Source organism: Mytilus californianus, unplaced genomic scaffold (assembly GCF_021869535.1).
Source record: "Mytilus californianus isolate M0D057914Y unplaced genomic scaffold, xbMytCali1.0.p SCAF_2, whole genome shotgun sequence".
Taxonomy (NCBI): domain Eukaryota; kingdom Metazoa; phylum Mollusca; class Bivalvia; order Mytilida; family Mytilidae; genus Mytilus; species Mytilus californianus.
In genome coordinates, this window is record NW_026262668.1 from 78,832,004 (window position 1) to 78,853,388 (window position 21,385).

The window sequence follows — 21,385 nt, forward strand, 5'->3', positions numbered from 1 at the left end:
ACTCAATTTATGACTGTAATTTGAAAAGCAATACGACGCTTTAAATAATATATTTTCATCATTGATTGAAATACTAGTCGTGCTATATTGCTTACACTCTAGCTGTTCAGTAATTCAAAACAAAATCGACTAACTCGAAGCAGTGCTTTAAAAAATATAAATACTGAGAAATTTAATAAATTACTTTCAGTTAATGTTGCTGAATCTGTTATGCCACATCTTTTCCTTCTTTTAAATTCTCTATTGTTTAAGCCACCTACATCAGCATCGTTACTCGGTACCTCGACCACCACATAAAATCTTCTGAACAGCTATTGATTAAAATACGAACACCTTGACCCAAATCAACAGAAATTCTAAACATCACACCACAACGTTTCTTTACACAACAAAGAATAAATAAATAAATAATAATAAAAAAACCAACCAGAGGTAAATGTGATTAAACTATTTATGAACATTATTAACCTTGACAAATCTTTACAAAATTCTATTTTAGAAAAAAATATTTTCAATGTTGTGTTTTATGTACTGTTGTTTGTTTGCCTTTTTCTTTTTAGCCATGGCGTTGTCAATATAAAAAAGAAGATGTGGTATGATTGCCAATGAGACAACTCTTCACAAGAGACCAAATGACACAGAAATTAATAACTATTGGTCACCGTACGGCCTTCAACAATGAGCAAAGCCAATACCGCATAGTCAGCTATAAAAGGCCCGAAATGACAAATGTAAGACAATCCAAACGAGAAAACTAACGGCCTAATTTATGTACAAAAAAAAAAAAAATAAACGCAAAACAAATATGTAACAAATCAACAAACGACAATCACCAATCACTGCGTTACAGGCTCCTGACTTGGGACAGGCACATACAAACAGAATGTGGCGGGGATAAACATGTTAGCGAGATCCCAACCCTCCCCCTAACCTGGGACAGTGGTATTATGGTACAGTTTATTTTCAACTTATGAGTTTGATTGTCCCTTTGGTATCCTTCGCGTCTCTTTTTCAACCGTTTTATATCGCATTTATAATAGTACACTATGTTTTCACATTAAATAACTTTTTAGAACAACATAGATACTTTTTATTGTAATTGAACAGCTATTCTAAGGAAATGTGAACTGTAAATTCATTTTCTTAGACTTTCGTATTTGATCTGAAGAGTATTATTCTATTTCATCCGAGCCTGTTGCACAAATGAATGTTGAAAAAATGTTGATGTAATTTTAACATAAAGATACTAAAATAAGGAGAAGTGGTATGATTGCCAATGAAACAAGTTTCCACCAGAGATCAAAGCACGTGGATGTAAACAACTAAATGGTATCGTACGTGATCATGGTTTAAAGACGAAATAATTTCTTTTTTTAATTTCTGAAGTATTATTAGGAAAACCACACTATTGAAATGTGATGAACGTACGGTATTCTGGATAAGTGTCCATACTGCACTACAAAACCTAAATCACTCTGGATTTATACAAGAGAGGCGAAAGATACCAAATGGATATACAAACTCAAAAAATCAAAAATAAATTAATAATGATATGGCAAAAAACGAAAAACAACCAAAAGACAAACAACAGTATTCAAAACACAACATTGAAAATTAAAACCTGAGCAACACGAACCCTACCAAAAAAACCAGAGGTGATCTCTGTTGCTTCGGAAGGGTAAGTAGATCCTACTTTAAAAAATCTAGTTCACCAAACTTTTTAAAAAGTATTTTCAGAATTCCACTGATAAGGTTCCTGACTTGGATCATGTACATTTACATGTGGGAAGATTATACTAATTTATATGGACTTTTTAATAGAACAGGAAAGGTGCATTTAAGAAAATTGGATTAAAACCAACTGAGAAAAAGCACTTTGTTAAAATATTTGTTTGTTTTATAGTGATTAAGATTATAACACAATGTTGACTGCTGTACCCCTATTTTAGACTTTTTTTACCTGCTATGTCTGTTTGTTTTGTTCACACGTACATTGTTGTCAATATAATGGAATTCTATGCGACTGTCATACAAGTGAGAGGTTAAGCTAGCTATTAAACCAGGTTAAATCCACCATTTTCTACATAAGGAAATGCCTGTGCCAAGTCAGGAATATGACATTTGTTTTCAATTCGTTTGATGTGTTTGAGCTTTTGATTTTGCCATTTGATTAGGGACTTTCCGTTTTGAATTTTCCTTGGAGTTCGGTATTTTTGTTATTTTACTTTTTAACATTATCATATCGAAAGCTAAGACAACAAAAACACTGTTTCCAGTAAAACAATCTAATACCAAGCAAAATCTAAAGAATATTCGGGATATCAAAGAATATCAGTTAAACTCGAAAGTCTTAATCTTCTTATATAGAAATAACGCCATCTTACACTATGATATTGCTCGTTGTACTTTCGGGTAGAATTTACATAGTAATGTCATGAAAAGAACAGAAAGACTTTCACTATTTTGTATAATGCTCGAATTAAAGGAGAAGGTATGATAAGGCCACTTTTTGTCCCTTTGGATTCGAAAATCATTAAGTAATATTAAATCTACCAAATGCAAATAACATCCATCAGATTTTGATAAAACAACAGTATCATATATTTTTGAATTTTGTATTACATTTTGACATTTGGGCCTCAAACTTCTTACATTCATTGCAAAACAGAAAAAAACTGTAAATAAAATGTATTTTGCAAGGATGCTAATGTGTGTAAAATAAAGCTGTTTCATATATATATATAATTTGAGCCAAAAATATGCGTGAAATGGCCATTTAAGATCAAATCTATAAATTTCGTACATATCTAAGACGTCAAAGAGACATCACAAGGGATCTTTCTGATTTAAAATTTTCAAATTATAATAAACTGTTGATGTATCAATATAATAACATAATTTGAAAGACTTGAAAAAAAACATTATTATTTCCACAATTTGAGGGGCTAAGCGATGTTTCTTACCATATTTCCTTCTTTGAAATTTAATTTGAAGTATCATTTTTTGTTGTTACGGTGACCTAAAGTTGCTTTAATCGATGTAGGCGATTTGGACTTCATTCAAGAACAAAACGACAAACAACAACTAAGCGACATATCACAAATACAAGCAAACCGATCCAACTAAGAAATGTAAAATCACTGATAAAGCCAATGGAATGTTGCCACTAAGAAAATGAAAATAATTATTTATAATAAATGTATTATAAATATAAGGAAAGCATCTAAAAGAATTGTGCCCAAATCTTTCCTATGAATCATTTCAATGATCTAATTTTTTCCCTAACAAAAGGGACGAATACACCAATGAGGGAGTCAAAAACCATTTGCCAAAAAAACACAGACAATACCGTATTCAAATAAAAAAGAAAAACTAACATACTAACAACAGTTAAAAAAACCCCACTAAAAACCGTAGACTAAGCAACTTAAATCCCCAAAATGGAGGTTTGATTTTGAACCTAATCTTTCTGAACAAAGGACAGACAAGACTGCTACCGATAAGAACAAAACAGAAATTGACAAACGAAATACCATAAACACATCACAGAAAACGAAAGCAAAGGCAAAACACACTTTGAAAAATAAGGAGTTGAACTCAGATGTTCAATTTGAAGGATAACAGGTGTTGATTATTGCATAGTGCCAACTGTCTGCCATCACAGTTATACCTAAATATATGTGTATACTATCGTTTATTTTTTTGTTCATAAATCAGGCCGTTAGTTTTCTTGTTTCGATTGTTTAACTTTGGTCACGTCGGACGTATAGCATGCTATGTGGTATGTTCTTTTTTTCATTTTTGAAAGCGTGTTGTCTCTGGTGGAAATGTATATTCAATCTACATGACACAAAAAAAAAAACCGAGCAAGACATCTCATGATGTGAAAGGGCTCTTGGGTGAGAAAGAGATTGAGAGGTTGTTTCATAATATTTAAATATAAAGTTTTTTTTCTCTTAATCACACAATATATGTGCGGCAAGTAAGTTGATAAGGGACTTTCCGTTTTAAATTTTCCTTGGTTTTTTTCCTCTTAATCACACAATATATGTGCGGCAAATAAGTTGATAAGGGACTTCCCGTTTTAAATTTTCCTTGTAGTTCGGTATTTTTGTTATTTTGCTTTTTACACGTGAATTTGCTATAAAACTAAGGAGTCAATCATCAATTACTTTATATTCGTTTCTCATATCTTTCCATTTTGAAATTGATGCACTGCTAAGAGTTTAAGTATAATAATAACATTTGACTTATAACATGGTTGACAGATAACAAAAAACATCTAAAGGAATTGATGGTGGACTCTACCGTACTATGTTTTACACAGCATTCGTCTAATATAGACATTCGCACCACATTAATTGCAATTAAAATGTTTTTGTATAGCAACATAATATTTCATACAGAATGTAACCAAAGTAAGAGTCCAATGATATATCATGATATATATGTTTTACATCAGTTTTCGTCTATTATAGACGTTCGCACCACATTTATTGCATTTAAAATGAGTTTTGTGTAGCAATTACATATTTTATACAGAACGTAACCATTCAATATAAAAAAATCAATTCGGGACAATATTCACCAATATCACGCAATAACCCTTTTGTTTCAATTTACTTACTATTATCTGTAAAAACGTATTAACATTTTAAAAGAAGTATGCATTAATGTTGGCAAAGGATTCTGTTATATCCTTTCCATATTGTCAGTTCGGGAATTTTATTTCTATAACTTTTCCATTTTAACATTAAATTTTGCGTTTTCTAAAATTAATTAGAGTTGAAACGGAATTAACGATTAACAGATTGTTCGTCATATAGTAATGATATTGTATTTCGCTGTAAATTGTTAAAGAATAATTTTCATTAGTATTGGTTTAGTATTACTGATGTATCTAATCAATTTTAGCTTTTGATTTATAAAGTAAATACAAAAAAATCCTGGAATGGATTGCAGATGTTTACTCTTTGTAAAAGCATGAATGACTTATTGTAATAATTCCATGGTAAAGGTAATTATGTCCCATAAGTCGATGAAAAACTGACAACGCCATTGCAAAAAATGAAAAACGAACAAAAAAGACAATCAACAGTATACAAAACACAACATAAAATACTAGAGACTGTGCAAGACGAACTTATAATAACACAAAATTGGAAGGGTTAACAGACCCTACTCCATGTATGACACCGTCGCGTCTCTTTGATAATATACGTTAATTTATATCAAGTAATCAGGTATCACACAAATAAAATGTGAATCATTTTAGATTACACAAGAAGTAAATATACACAATGCCTGGTTTTTTGGAGCAGTTGACAGACATTACCTAATATGGACAGAGTATGTTTCGATTCTGTTTGAATATTTTCTTTTAGTATTGATATTTTGTTATTAGTTCTTTTCAAGAACAGAAAACTGCTCTCTATGTCTATAATAGATGATTAAAAGCTCCTCCACAAATTCATATTTAACAAGTCATTTTGATATTTCGTTCCTTTTCGAAATTCACCCTTTTTGTTTTACAATTATTCATATATTCAATAAACATGAAAAACTGTCATGTCGAATGAGAAAAAAAAATCAACTATTTGTTTTGATAACATTGGTCTTTGTTTTGTTTTTGAACTAAAACAGGTTTTTTTTCTTAATTTCTTGTATAAACTTGATACTGATACGAATTCTTTGATGGTATTTATGGTTAAATGTTTCGTAACAGTTTGAAATTTACATTTCTCCCACTAATCATTAGTCTCTTGCCTACAAATTCACCAAACGCATAATTCTTGTTTTCTCAAACACAACTTATTCAAATATTTATTAGTATTTGTTTTCAGAACCGATTCTATTTTATTACTTTCAATGATTTACTCGGATATATATCCGTAATCGCATTTCAGAATAATAGAGTTGCAAGTTGCTATCGCTTTAGGCTCCTAAGAATTAATTAAAAAAAATTCAGATCCTAATTAATTTGATTTGGTGTTTTATAATGATAATTTTGACATTCATTTTATTCTATGAGTAAAAGTTTCCACAAATTCTTTTTTGCCGGTTTGTACTTTTTTCTACTCTCATCAAATATACACGACGTTTGTCAAAGTGAGTGTGAACTGACCTGTGTTTAATTAAACGAAGGAAACCGAGTTATGGCGGAATGTTATTAATAAAATCAACGAAATAAGATACTTTATGCATGCCATAACTATGATTATTTAACAAAAAGTATGAGATAGACAAATTACGACAATTTTAGTAAATGTAAATAACATTTAAAAAATTCATTAGTATTTGTTAAAAATAAAATGTTATGTATGATAATTTAAAGTGTTTCTTACCATTTAATCTGCAAATAGATATAAAGATGAAGAAGACTTTCATCAGATGGTACATTTTTGCTCTGTCAAAGGCAAGAAAAAATATCTGAAGTCTATTAGTTAATGTGCACACTTCAATAAGTTTGTCAATGAATAGTTAATAAACTAACCATCGCATTTGACTATAATAATTGAAAGATCGCTCGACTGTAGATTAATCGTTGAGTGTATGATTAAACACGTTAATACTTTAAATGACTTATAGTTAGCAACCTAAAGCAAAGTATATACTTTCTGTATTGCTTTATTGATATGTTATCAATGATGAGTTTATTTCCCTTCTTTTGATAATGTTTGTATCATGTAATGTCAATAAAAAGAAGCAGAAGTTGTTACAGTTTTCAGGTTTAATCTTTCAGGGTCAAACCTTTGATCATAACTGATGTATGACTGATTGTTGTGTGGAAAAATAAATGGCAAATGGCAAATCTTTAACGTATCTATCGGATGAGAACAAATTAGGCGAGAATTATAGACAGCTACTTGAAAAGGGCAGAAATGTTTCCTAGCACCAGGCTGCCATGGACCCCTCAAAAAGTAATTACAAGGGTTATTTAACATGCATAGAGTGGAAATGTTTGAAATGAAAATACAAATTGATTTGCTCCTACGACCACAGTTTCTTTGATCACGAAACAGAATTAACGATATTTGATAATTTGAAATCTAATCAATTATGCAACATCAATCTTATTATTTTTATTTCTTGCATGTTTTTGTAGCAAAAACAAATCAATTTTATTTTTCTCTTCAAATATTGCATCCGCATTTAATTTGAAATATTCAAAATCTACCTTTATTTCTTTTGTTCTTTACATTGTTTTATTATAAAATATCAACAGAACTATCTCAATTGTTCATCTGTAATAAAAACTAGATTGAGCCTCTGAACGTGAAGATGTATGTAATAAATGTTGAAGTTATTATTTTCTCCAGAATATTGATTTTTTTTTACCAGGACCTAAAACATTATTGATTAGTTTTGATCTTCTTTGGTCATAAAGCTCTTCAACTGTTTTTGTTCTTATAATTCTTGTATTTAACATTTTCGGCTTGGAGCATTCCTGGTGAAGTTGAATCCAAAAAAGCGCTTCGGACGCATGGAATTTGTAAAATGTTGATTTCATTTATTTTTTTCTTTTCATTTTTCTTGCATTTCTTTTTACAATACCAAACTATACCCAGAGACTTTGAACTTTACTATCGCTACAGCTGATTCTTACAATTTTGTCTTTACAAGATTTCGGCTTTACTATCCGTATTCTCTTTTCGTATTTCCATTCAATCTACGAGAAAATGAGCGAATCCAAAGATCATTATTTCGTTAAGGAATAATTACACTAAATTATATCGAGCTACAAAATAAAGTATTTACACTTTGTCAGTTGCGAAGTGTCATGCTTTGTAATGTATTCTTTGCCATGAAATTCGATATTGATCGCTTCAATATCATTTTTTTGGTACCAAATCAGGAATATGACAGTTGTTTTCCATTCGTTTGATGTGTTTGAGCTTTTGATTTTGCCATTTGATAAGGACTTTCTGATTTGAATTTTCCTTGGAGTTCGGTATTTTTGTTATTTTACTTTTTATTACCGTGACGCCATGATTTTATGGATATAGCAAAAATCACAAACGATAAATGTCAATAGTTATCAAAGGTACCAGGATTATAATTTAATACGCCAGACGCGCGTTTCGTCTACATAAGACTCATCAGTGACGCTCAGATCAAAATAGTTATAAAGCCAAACAAGTTCAAAGTTGAAGAGCCTTGAGGACCCAAAAACCAAAAAGTTGTGCCAAATACGGCTAAGGTAATCTATTCCTGGGATAAGAAAATCCTTAGTTTTCCAAAAAATTCAAAGTTTTGTAACAGGAAATTTATAAAAATGACCATATAATTGATATTCATGTCAACACCGAAGTGCTGACTACTGGGCTGGTGATACCCTCGGGGACGAAACGTCCACCAGCAGCGGCATCGAACCAGTGGTGTAAATAATTATCAAAGGTACAAGGATTATAATTTAATACGCCAGACGCGCGTTTCGTCTACATAAGACTCATCAGTGACGCTCAACCTTGGCATATACAGTTTGAGATTTTAAAGTTGTCAAGATCTAACACAAATTTTCACTTTTCTTATAAAAGAAACATTCAAAACTGAAAAAGTTCCATTCTAAAGAGTCAGGGCCCATATGTATAATAGATCTCCAAGTTTTTCAAAAGTTTTTTTAAAGTCAATATGCAAAATTTACAAATAATACAATAACACAGGAAGCAGAATAGTACACATAAATAAGAAGATGTGGTATGAGTGCCAATGAGACAACTATCCATCCAAGTCACAATGTGTAAAAAGTAAACAATTATAGGTAAAAGTTCGGCCTTCTTCACGGAGCCTTGGCTCACACCGAACAGCAAGCTATAAAGGACCCCAAAATGACTAGTGTAAAACAATTCAAACAGGAAACCAACGATCTTATCTATATAAAAAACGAGAAACACTTATGAACCACATCAACAAACGACAACCACTGAACAACAGGCTCCTGACTTAGGAAAGGTGCATAAAAATGCAGCGGGTTTAAACGTTTTAACAGGCGCCAACCTTCACCTTAACCTGAAACAGTGGTGTATCAGTACAACATAAAAAGACATATATCAAAATATCAATTAAAATGGCTTAACTCGATCAAAAAGACATACACAAAAACAAGTAAATATACACTGAACGAATAAGTTTGATATATGACACAATATAAATAAAAGATATGTATCAATGTCAAAAAGACAACTTTAACCTAGGACAAAATAGCGTTAAATAAAGTAATGTACACAGGTAAATTTAAATATAATAATTTTGTTGTTAGGAGTACAGAAACATTTTTTACAAAATAAATTTGTTTTTCATAGTACGAGTACAGAGGTGAGAATTTCTCGTCATACTAAATAATTATCAAAGGTGGTACAAAAACAAAAATAGTAAGACGAGATATAATACAAAATTAGTAAACATTGAATAAGAAATGTATTACAATTTGTGTCAACAGGTAAAATTAACACGAATGTACGATTTGCGAGTACTCGCAGTTACTGAAAGATAGTTAAAAGCCAAAAACAATTAAAAATAAACAATCATGCATCAGAGACTAAAATCAATTAAAACACATCCCAGGCAGTGATGTATATATATGCTATCTCAAAATAAAAGCATAAAAATCACTTTTAACTAAATGCAGTACGAAGATCAGCATATTAATCAACGTGGCTTTAGAAAATAAAATCTTAACATGAGAAATAAAAGAATCTGCATGCACAGGATTTGCACGGTTGTTTCTGTGAAAATTATATAAAAAGAAAAAGCATGTTTTAAAGGCAAACTTTGTCCTACTGTAACTTTAGAGAATAAAACAAGGTACCAGGAGCAAATAAGAAAATAGTATATAAAGAAAAGGCCGTGATAAGAGATATTGAACAGACCCTTAAGAAGCTGGTAAACTCTCTGTGTTTTAAAAGTTATTGTGTATTTATTCTTGAGATAATTCCGCTCATGCCGGTGCTAAGGGTCGCCTTAAACTTGCAGTGAGGTGAGAGTTTTTTTGCTCCGTATTGAAGGCCTCACTGTGACTTTGAGATGAAGAACAGCAATAAAAGCGCTTTTCCTTTGCTTTTTGTATGTTTTTAGCTGTACATGTGCTGATTTTGTGTCATGGATAGATACCCAATATCTTTTGGTTTTCTATTATTGTTTTAATATTGATTTGACTGTTCTAGACCATTGTTTTAGAAAACATTGATTAACAAAAATAAAAAATCGAAATTATCTACAAACAAAAAAATTAAAACAATCAAAACTTCCATCCTTGAAGATCAGTATAAACAATATTTTTATTCAGAAAACAATTTGATGAAAAGGTAAGATATGCATTTAGACCATATAATAGCCTGTATAAGTCTTAAGATACATTCGGCAACCACGATCCTTTATTATTGGCTCAAATAACATATGGCATGTTGTGCAAATGAATTGTTTTGGTGCAACTAAATGGCAATTGGCACAAATGGAAACGACCGAAAATAATATTATCACCGTGTTTTTATGTGAAAACTTAAACTTAGTTTGAAGATCGAGCAATTCAAAAAACAATTGTTCTAGTTTCCTTGTTTTACCTTCATATCCCATCATGAATTACTCCGTTAACTCGCACAAAAAAATAACCAAATTCAGGCAAGGTCAACTGTGCATGTGTGAGTAGGAATCTTTGATTCTTAGTTATTTCTTTTTTTATCAACGGAGAATTTTAGAAAGTAGTACAACATCACTTGGCTGATTATACCACCCAGGGAGCTAACAGTCCACCGGCAGTTGTATCGACCTAGTGCTAGTAAAGAAAAACAACTTTATAAAGTTCGTGCATCTGAAGCGCATTTTTGATACACTTACTCCAAGAACACCCAAACGCACATATTTGGAAGCTAATTATGTATAAATACAGATGCACTTTATGGCCATCAGCAAATGCTTTTTCTTATCTGACTGAGTTTAAAGGGATACTTGCGATCATTATAGTAAATTTGATTTCAAATTATACAATGATAGGACATACTCTTTAGGTAGAACGTACATTCAAATAATTAGTAGAGTCAACAGTAGTTAACCAATGTTCACATCTCATAAATCGATACGCTTTTTCATTTTTTTGTTTAAGTTCGTGAAAACAGAAAAAAATTAGATAAAAAAATCCCTTGATTTTTGTGTAAATAAATGTATGAATATTGTTGATATTCGAATATCGCATACTGTGGATTCATTATTATTCGTTAGATACCAATTTTCGTTGATTTCGTGGTTACAGGTGAACCACGAATTCAAATTTACAACGAAGTACAAATATTGTATAGGTTTAAATACAGACAACAGTAAAACCATGAAATCAAATATCCACGAAAACACAAAGTTTCTTCATTCCATGAAAATTGGTACCCACGACAATTAATGAATCCACAGTATTGAAAATAATTTAGAAATAAAAAAGGGGTAAACAATACGCCTATTTCTAGAATAAGAAACACACTTCAAGTACAGTTTCTACCATCCTTTATCATCGCAAGGAGAGTAGATTGAAACTGAAAAATCCTTATACTATATTCAAAATATTTATCAATTATTTTATGCAAATATGCCAGATATATCATTGATATACATACTCCTTGGAACCTTAAATTGATTAGCTGTTCGACAACATATACAATATGTCCGTATTCGTATTTTGTAACATTTTAAAAGTCTTTTGATTACTCCAGAAATAGATATTCTAAGGTTTCAAAAAATCATGTGATTACTGTAGATTGGTGAAAAATAAAGATGCTTAATGATTAGCACATAAAAAGTAAAATAACAAAAATATCGAACTCCAAGGAAAATTCAAATCGGAAAATCCCTTATCAAACGGCAAAATCAAAAGCTTAAACACATCAAACGAATGGAAAACAACTGTCATATTCCTGGCTTGGTACAGGCATTTCCTTATGTAGAAAATGGTGGATTTAAAACCTGGTTTTATAGCTAGCTAGACCTCTCACTTGTATGAAATTTGCATAAAATTCCATTTTATTGACAATAATGTGTGAACAAAACAAACAGACAAAATAGGTTAACATGTCAAAATTAAGGGTACAGCAGTCAACATTGTGTTATAATCTTAATCACTATAAAAAACAAACAAATATGTCAACAAAGAAAAACAAAATGGCATATAAAGAAAGCACATAAGCAAAAATGAAAGACAAGAATAAAAAAAAATGACCACAGCACAACAACACAATGGCGGGATGCATAAGTACCGAGCCACGCCAAAAGGATATTACCAAAATGGACTAAACAGTAAAGTAATTTACAAAGACAAATAAAAGAACACTATAAAACGTGATTAAGATGATAAACAACGTCAGTACCTAGAATCTATACTTCAAGACCATGTATTATGTTTGAAGTTGATTCGGAATATTTATCAACAAGGTCTTGGTATCTTCCGATGAACTTTTTTAGAAAAAGGAAGAGACATAACCCTGGTTCATCAACCCTCTGCTCGCACACTGGGGACGTTTTTATAAATTCTGATTAGCAGCTGCAATCTCTTGAATACCGAATGAGTTGGGAAATGTACATCCCATATGCAGGTGAAGTTGGTATATTGCTTCTAAGGTGGGGGAAATTGATAATTTTAAAATCAAAATCGTCTCGCTTGTCATAGATTCTGGTACTGAGATGACCGCTTACGTCAAATTCGAAGTATAAGTCTAAAAATGAGGCGGAGGAAGCCGTGTCTTTTGTTTCTTTTATCTCTAGTTCTGGAGGATATATTAATGGAACCCAATCAGAAAAGTTTGGATTGTTAATGGAAAGAACATCATCAATATATCTGAATGTGAAATTAAATGCTCCGGCTTCTTCTTGTTTTTGACTAGTGTCTGAAGGCACTCTGACTCATATGAAAATAAGAAGAGGTCGGCAATGAGAGGCACACAGTTCGTTCCCATAGGAATGCCGACAATTTGTTGAAAAAGTCTACCTCCAAATGCAACAAATATGTTATGATGATATATTGGCTCTCAATAATGACGACTTCAGTATGTTCACTAAAGAGGTTTATCCTGCTGAACTGACTTTAAATAAAGATAATACTAACAAAGAACACTGCCCTTTCCTTGATCTTGATATCTATATCTTAAACGGGAAGCTTAATACCAAAACTTACGATAAAAGAGATGATTTTATATTTCCTAATGTTATTTATCCAATTCTAGATGGTGACAAGGGTATGGTGTTTATATATCTCAACTTGTTCGATTCGCTCGTGTATGTAACGACGTATTATAACGAAAGAAATCTCTCTATTACTGAAAGATTATTCTACCAGGGTTTTTCGATATCACAAACAAGTCAAAACATTTACTAAATTTTATCATCGGTACAAGGTCATCATTCGTAAATATAAATGAACATGCAAACATCTTATACGTTCAGGTATGTTCCGGTATTTCACATCCAATCTTTTATAGTAATATTCTATAGATAGCACAAAAATGTCGTCACCTTAAAAGCTAACCAATTAATATTGATTCACTCATATGATCTTTGCATCGGAAATAAACACATTTATTCTAAAACCAGTTGTTGGCATGATGCGGGTTATGTTCTCCTCATATATTTTATGATGGTATGATACTAAACCCCTAACGGGATGGATTGTGCTTGATTTTCATATGATGAAGACATTATCTTTCAATCAGTTTAATTGATGTCTGGAGCTGGCATGTCAGTAACTGCTAGTAGTCCTTTGTTAATTTATGTATCATTGTCATTTTGCTTAGTTTCTTCTGTTACCTATTCTGACATCGGACTCGAACTTCTTTTAAATTGAGTTTTACTGTGCGTATTGCTGTGTGTTTGTTTATTCTACATTGGCTAGAGGTATAGGGGGAGGGTTGAGATCTCACAAAAGATGCTTAACCCCGCCGCATTTTTGCGCCTGTCCCAAGTCAGGAGCCTCTGGCCTTTGTTAGTCGTGTATGCTTTTTTAATTTTAGTTCATTTATATGTTTTGGAATTTAGTGTGACGTCCATTTTCACTGAACTAGTACACATTTTTGTTTAGGGGCCAGCTGAAGCCCGCCTCCGGATGTGGGATTCTCTCGCTGTGTTGAAGATCCATTGGTGTTGTTTTATGCTCTTTGGTCGGGTTGTTGTCTCTTTGACACATTCCCCATTTCCATTCTCAATTTTATGTCAATAAGAAACTCCAGTATACTAATCACTATTTCCTTTGTGTATCCTGTTTTACCTTTTTATTCACTATTAACAAAATATGCCGTATGGTATCCCAAAGTAATAAATTTATAGCGTATGCAACCATTTGAAAAGCGTTGTGGATTATTTAATTTAGACGATTTTTGAATATCACATTGGGAATGGTGGTATACAGGGTTAAAAAATCAAAAGTTTTGATAAAATTAATTTCAGAGAAAGATCGAGATTTAAAATTATCCAGAAATTCTTTAGGTTTTTTTTAGAATCCACAGATGGTTAATACCACTACGCGAGTAAACAGTGTCACAGTATTTCTGAAGATCCTGTTTCACTGCGGACAGAATTGTTATCAATCTATTGGACAATTCCTTTGTAGAACATGCAGATGAGCCGACAATGTACTGTTGTTTGTATGGAATTTTGTGAAGCTTAGGTATCCAATACAAATAAGGTAAGTCCTCAGATTTGCTGTCCTATGTTATGTTCATTGAAGCCACGAAAGACTTATGATTAGGCAAAATATCATCCTTGTCAAATGGTATGTTTTTATATGTGGGATTACCTGGGTTCTCATTCATTCCTAATTCTTTTACAAGACACTCGTAGTAGTACGATTTACATACAAAATAATATTATTTGAAGCTTTGTCCACAGGAGCAACAACACATTTATCGTGAGGAGATGATAGACAACACACAGCTTCTTTGTTTCTGAAAACGGACTTTGGTCGATCATTCACACAGTTTTTCAACTTATAAATTCGACGTTTTATCAGAGACCTAATTGTTTTGACCCATTCTGACAAAGTGTCCAGTTCAACTTTTTCTCGTTTAGCCCATGCTCTGGCGAAGAAGTCCTCAATGGAATCCATAGTTATTTTAAAGTTATGGTTCCAATTGATGTGTTTGGGTTCTCTGAACTCCATTCGGAGATGTTCATGTGGAATTATGTTTAATTCCCCAGTAATAACATGGCCAGAGGGACTGTAAATATAAGGCGAGTGGAAACAGTCACATGTTTTTTTAAGTATTCTTCTAAATCAAGGTCCTGCAATGCTTGCTAATAGTTAAATACTTTAGGTGCAATGGTTTTGGTGTAACTGTAGGATACATTAGGAACAGACTGATTTTGAAAAAAAGTGGAATTTTAGATGTTACCTCCTTATGATGAAAAACGTTGCTGATGTTGATTGCATCAATTCCTTTATTAGAAAACTAAACAGGAAGGAATTTCCTCTTTTCATCATGTAAAGGTTCCGATCTTACTGGTTTGAAAAGACGGAAAAGAGCTACATCACAAATTATACTGACCAGTCTGTATATTGGAGAAAATGTATTTATGCATCCCTTGTCAAGTGCATAATCTCTCAAACATTTTAGAAAATTAACAGGCGACGAAAGCAGAATAGTTCTAATGTAATGTAACCCTAGCGGACGATGAAGATGTGAAAGAAAGTCATCAAAGCTCCCAGAGGGCGATCTAGATGTGAAAGACTTCTTTTACATTGGGCCGATGGTAATGTTTTTGCCAATGACTACGCTGGTGTCTTAAAGTAGTATTAAATAAGCTCGCTACATTAACATCACTGCAGGCTGGACTTGACAAATTTCCTATTCCTTTGATGTTATCATTGCAAGCATATGGCATTGCAGTACCTAGTTCCCGTATCCAGAAATTTACTCTATCTTTTCGGAAAGGAGTACTTAGTATAGGGCTATTGGAGTGTTGATAAATTTTCTCGATGATGCGTACTTTCATAGATAAAGAAGGATCATGGTCCGGTTGATTAAAATGGTTATAAAGAACCCTAAATTGCGGATCTTTATTATCAGACCGGCGTTGATTCATCCTTTTACGCAAAGTTTGTCGAGTTTTAGCAACATAAAGTAGTCCACACAAAGTATATTCAATTCTGTAAACGACATTGTCCGTGGAACAGTCCAGAGGCTCAAAAGATTTTGTAAAAAAGGTTTTTCCTGTTAAGTTACTAGTGAAATCTGGAGTCGTGATTAACATGTTACATGTCGTACACGTACTCCTCTTTCCTTTTATATGTTTACAAGTAGAAATGATAGGAGTTGTTTCGCTTGTAGCAGGTGTCTTTAAACAGTCGAAAATATTAACAGTACATGGTTTTAATTTTTGAAAAGTACCTGAATTTTTAAAGTTATAATTACCTTCTGGCTTTACATAAGTCAAATAAACAACTATATTTAGATTTCAAGGACATGGAAATGCAAACAAGTTCATAACATAAATGAAAGAAAATTTGAAAGTAGGTATTTGAAAAAAAATGATAATTGTTTAGATGTTGACATACAGATTTTTTTTCGAAAACTTTGATGTTATTTGTAAATTTGAAATTCTGAAATAAAAAAATGTCAATGACTTGGTAAGTAACAATTAAATCATATACAAAAAACTGATTTAATTTCTGGTGTTTAGGATATGTCATTGGAGGTCTGAAAATAAAAGATATGAACCTAATCTAATGGTTCAAAAAACGATAAGCTGAACTATTTTGACTAATATTGATGTGTTAGAAAGTAGAGGGTATTAATAAAGCCATAATAGTATATGAATGTCTTGATGGTCATAAGTATGCATTTGGCTTATATCATATGTCGTTGACCTAATTTGCTTCACTAAGTAATTAAACAAAATGTCCCCTAACTAATGAGAATTAAAAAAGTTTGATTGATGAAATGAAATTTCCAGTGCGTATATACATTATTAGAAAAAAAGTATCCTCTGTAGATTGTAATTTCAAAACGGTAATCATTTTTCGAAGCATCATTTAGATTAATAAATTGGTTGATGTTTTAACGCCACTCTCAGAAATCCTATCAATTATAATGGAGCCAAGTTTTTAGTGGTAGGGGAAGCTGGATTGCCAGGAGAGAACCACTTACCTTTGACAGAAAATTAGCAATCCTAGTTACTTAAGAAGAGCGAAAAACGCACCTTAGGACGACACGAGCAGGGTTCGATCTAATAACCTCAGTGTTCACAGGTAAGTGGTCACCGTAGATGAACTACTTAGAGACCAGTCGTCTACCGATGCTCCGAAGGTTTAGAGAAAAACCATATGCACGAACATGAGCAATTCACTTTCATTCTGAATGGAATAATGGATGATATGTATTCAATTATGGGACTAAAGTGGCTCAAATGATATGAAATTTCATGAAAATGGATGACCATTAAATAGTCTGGTGTGATGGTTCGAATATGAACTTTCAGCTTTTGCTAGGCCAAACCATCACTCCCGGCATTTCGTCGGGCAGAATATTTATTTTTATCCTGTCTTGGGCAAGATTTTTTTTTCAATTTTTACCAGACTAGGATATTCATTTCCAAAATTCTCCTTCCCCTTGAAAAATAAACCAAATTGTTGTCCGCATACATTTTTGACATTTATTTTGTTTAAATCATGCCTGTAATTCGTGTGAGCATCTGTTTAATTTTTTTAATTCGGTTTGAATTTTTTTTTACATAATTATGGACAGTTTTAAAAGTTGCCCGAAAATAACTTGTGAACTGTAACTCAATCTATATTCAGGGATAATGCTATGAAAAGGCATTTGGTCGATGGTCAATGACATGTCCTTGCAAATAACTCACAATAGCTAAGATATTGGAATTTTGAATTTCTGCAGGAATCCATGCTGTTGAACTTTTGAGAAATTTGTAAAATCATCTTACAAATGTTTTATTGAATGTTGAGTTACATAAATATATATTTCTGTTTGGAACTGTTAGGACAACAGTTTGAACTATATGTAATAACATTTATATCAAAGTAAAACAGAGGTGCTATACAATCATTTTTATGTAAATTAACGTAAATGCTCGATGACCTGAAATTTCCATCTTATCATAACAATCTTCGTTCAATTAGGTTAGGATTTCAGCTTCAGAATTTATTGTAATTAAATGATCTTTTACGTAACATTTGAATGAATGAATGAATGAATATTTTATTTGCAAAAGCATAAATAACATGCTATAGCAATAAATAGACAAGTATATACAATGTGACAAAATGACATATAGCAGAAAACACTACATAATGTAATAAAGGTACAATTAATTCACAATACATGATCTAATTTTCCATGCATGTTTCAGATAGTTACACAGTTTAAATGTAATTAATTTCGATTTTGCTTGAAGCAAATGAAAAAGTTTAAAAGTATTTGGCCAAGAACAATAATATTTTGGCAAATAGTCTAGTCTCACAGGTCTGTAGGCTGGACATACAAGTACGAAGTGGTACTCATTTTCAACACAACCCATATTGCAGCATTCACATAGACGCATATGTCTATGGATATTTTTATATCTACCTAGTTCGAAGTTCAATTTCAAAGTACCACTTCGCAATTTTGTAAGTAAATTACTATTAATAAAAAAATCCAAATAATTCTCAATTACAAAGTCTGTTTTGAGGTGTTTATAAATATACAGTTTTTCACAATCATTTAATGATGCATACCATGTTTGTAAATACTGGTTCTTTATACGAGTATTTATAACATCTAGCTGTATATTTATACAATTCTGTGCAGTCCAAACATAGTTTATACCAAGATTAAACAATAAATCACGAACATTAAACGCCCAGTTGTTTTACCATTGTTTGCATCTTCTAATAAAAGTTGATAACATCATAAACAATAGGTGGCTTATTTACAATAATATGAAGCCAATATTTCAAAATAATTTGTTTTCTTGAGATATTTTATTATTAATTGTTTTGGCTTTTAACTAGCTGTCAATAACTGCGAGTACTCTCAAATCGTACTTTCTTGTTTATTTGACCTGTTGATACTAATTGTAATGCTTTTTTGTTATTTAATGTTATTCAGGGTTATATCTGGTCTATATACCAGCTTTGATAAGTGTTTGGTATTACTATAAATTTTCACTTCGTACTATGAACATGAAAATTATTTATTTTGTAAAAATATTTCCTTTCTCTATTGGTACTGTACACGTATACCTAACAACAAAATTATTTTCATTTACCTGTGTTTAAAGTTATTGCAAATGGCTGATATATTTGTTCGAGCATATTGTTTTTCTTAAATTGTTTAAAATTTCATACTGATATAACATGTTCCTTTTATTATTCCTCCCTTAGTTTATTTATTTTGTATTTACATTGTATCATAGGTCAAATTTATTTGTTCAGTGTATGTTCACTGGTGTTTATATGTCCTTTGATTGAGTTAAGCTATTTCAGTTGATATTTTATAGTGTGTCTTTCTATGTTGTGATGTTATACTATTGTTTCAGAAAAAGGGTGAAGGTTTGGTACCATTAAAACGTTTAAACCCGCTGCATTTGTTTGCACCTGTCCTAAGTCAGGAATCTGATGTTCAGTAGTTGTCGTTTGTTGATGTGGTTCATAAGTGTTTCTCGTTTCTCGTTTTTTATATAGATTAGACCGTTGGTTTTCCCGTTTGAATGGTTTTACACTAGAATTTTTTGGGGTCCTTTATAGCTTACTGTTCGGTGTGAGCCAAGGCTCCATGTTGAAGACCGTACTTTGACCTTTAATGGTTTACTTTTATAAATTTTGACTTGGATGGAGAGTTGTCTCATTGGCACTCATACCACATCTTCTTATATCTATAGGCAAATGACCTAGTTCACCACATAAAAAACTTAAATGAACATTTTTACCTAGTTTTAAAACAAATCTACAGAAACGGTTGTGTATTTGCTCTACGTCATTTGCACGGTGAAAACCCCATATCTCAGATGCATAGTTTAATACGGAACCAACCATACTATCAAAAAGTAGACATTGTTGATTTGCGGATAAGAACACATGTTTTAAAGAGTTCAGAAGTGATGAAAGCGCTCTCGATCCCTGTTGAGGTAATCGTTTTTGGGTATGTAAGAATTTTCCATTATAATGAAGTAGTATACCCAAATACACGTAAGAGTCCACTATTTGCAGTTCTTTACCGTCATAAATGAAACTGTAGTTAACTGGCTGCCATCCATTTCTAAAAACAACAATTTTGGTTTTGTCTGTATTTACCTCGATGTTCCATTTTTTACAATAGATTGATAGATTATCTAATAACTTTTGTAACATTTCGGGAGACTTACTAAACAAAACAATGTCATCCGCAAAAAGAATTAGGTATATTAGAAAACCATTTAGTTGTACAACGGTCCCCTTGTTTCACACCAAGTAAGTTGTTAATTGCGTCCGAAAGTAAACCACCAGATCTTACTCGTAGACGGACAGACGAATAAATAGATTTTATCATATTAACAAAGGAGTAAGTTTGGTATGGGCCATATTTGGCCCCAATTATAAAGTTCAATGTTACAAGATAAAAAATGTTTTAAGTTGACTTAAAGACATTTAAGAAAGTTGAATAGAACTATTTGTGTCAAAGTTTTATTCTAAAGCGTTGATTTTTACATCCCAAATTGGTCAAGACAAGAGATTTTGGCAAAATTTGACAAAATCGGCCGGATTTTACCCAAATTTAGGACCAGGAAACATAGAGCGCAGGCGTCGACAAACTAAATATTCAAGTAAGACATGTAAAATGTCTTTACAAACATAACTTTAACAGATCTTTGTTGTCGACGTATGCGCTCTATGTTTCTTGAACAATAATCGATGGAAATTTACCCATTTTCATTGACTTTTTCTTGGAAAATCAAAATGAGTACTATTTGTGACGTCATAAATAAAACTCAGGAACGTAATTTTCAACAAAAAGGCTTATTTCCTATCTAGTCACTGTATTAGCTATGATTTATTGTCATATTGGTCAATAAATCCTTATTTGAAATTTAAGCTAAAAAAGGGGGCCATTTTAGGGCCTTACCGAACCTACTCCTTTGCTACTGACACCATTTTGTAGAAGTTTGTATATTAAGATCCTTCTGCTGAGTTTATCAAATGCTTTATGGAAATCTACAAAGGTACAAAACAGTTTCATTTTATGTTGTAGAATATGTGTAATAATCCCACGAATAACAAAAACTGCATCTATAGTTGAACGACCTGGTCGGAATCCAAATTGGTTATCCGTTAATTTTTTCCTCATCCTCAGACCACGCCAGTAAACGGCTTGTTAATATAGACGTAAATAGTTTAGATAAAACACTTACTAATATAATAGGTCTATATGTTAATTTTCCTTTTTTA

At 31.9% G+C, this 21,385-nt stretch overlaps 1 protein-coding gene across 2 annotated transcripts in view; it reads right to left on the reverse strand.

Moving 5' to 3' along the window:
* LOC127728247 (uncharacterized) overlaps nt 1-21,385 on the reverse strand; it is a 125,547-nt gene that overhangs the window by 46,225 nt on the left and 57,937 nt on the right. Inside the window, exon 1 of one of the 2 annotated variants that reach the window (XM_052235518.1) lies at nt 6,345-6,456. The exons of the other annotated variant lie outside the window; for it this stretch is intronic. Coding sequence (XP_052091478.1) covers nt 6,345-6,399 — 55 coding nt within the window. The 5' untranslated portion in view covers nt 6,400-6,456. Of the gene's footprint in view, nt 1-6,344; nt 6,457-21,385 lie in introns of those variants that run through there. 2 annotated transcript variants of the gene reach the window in all.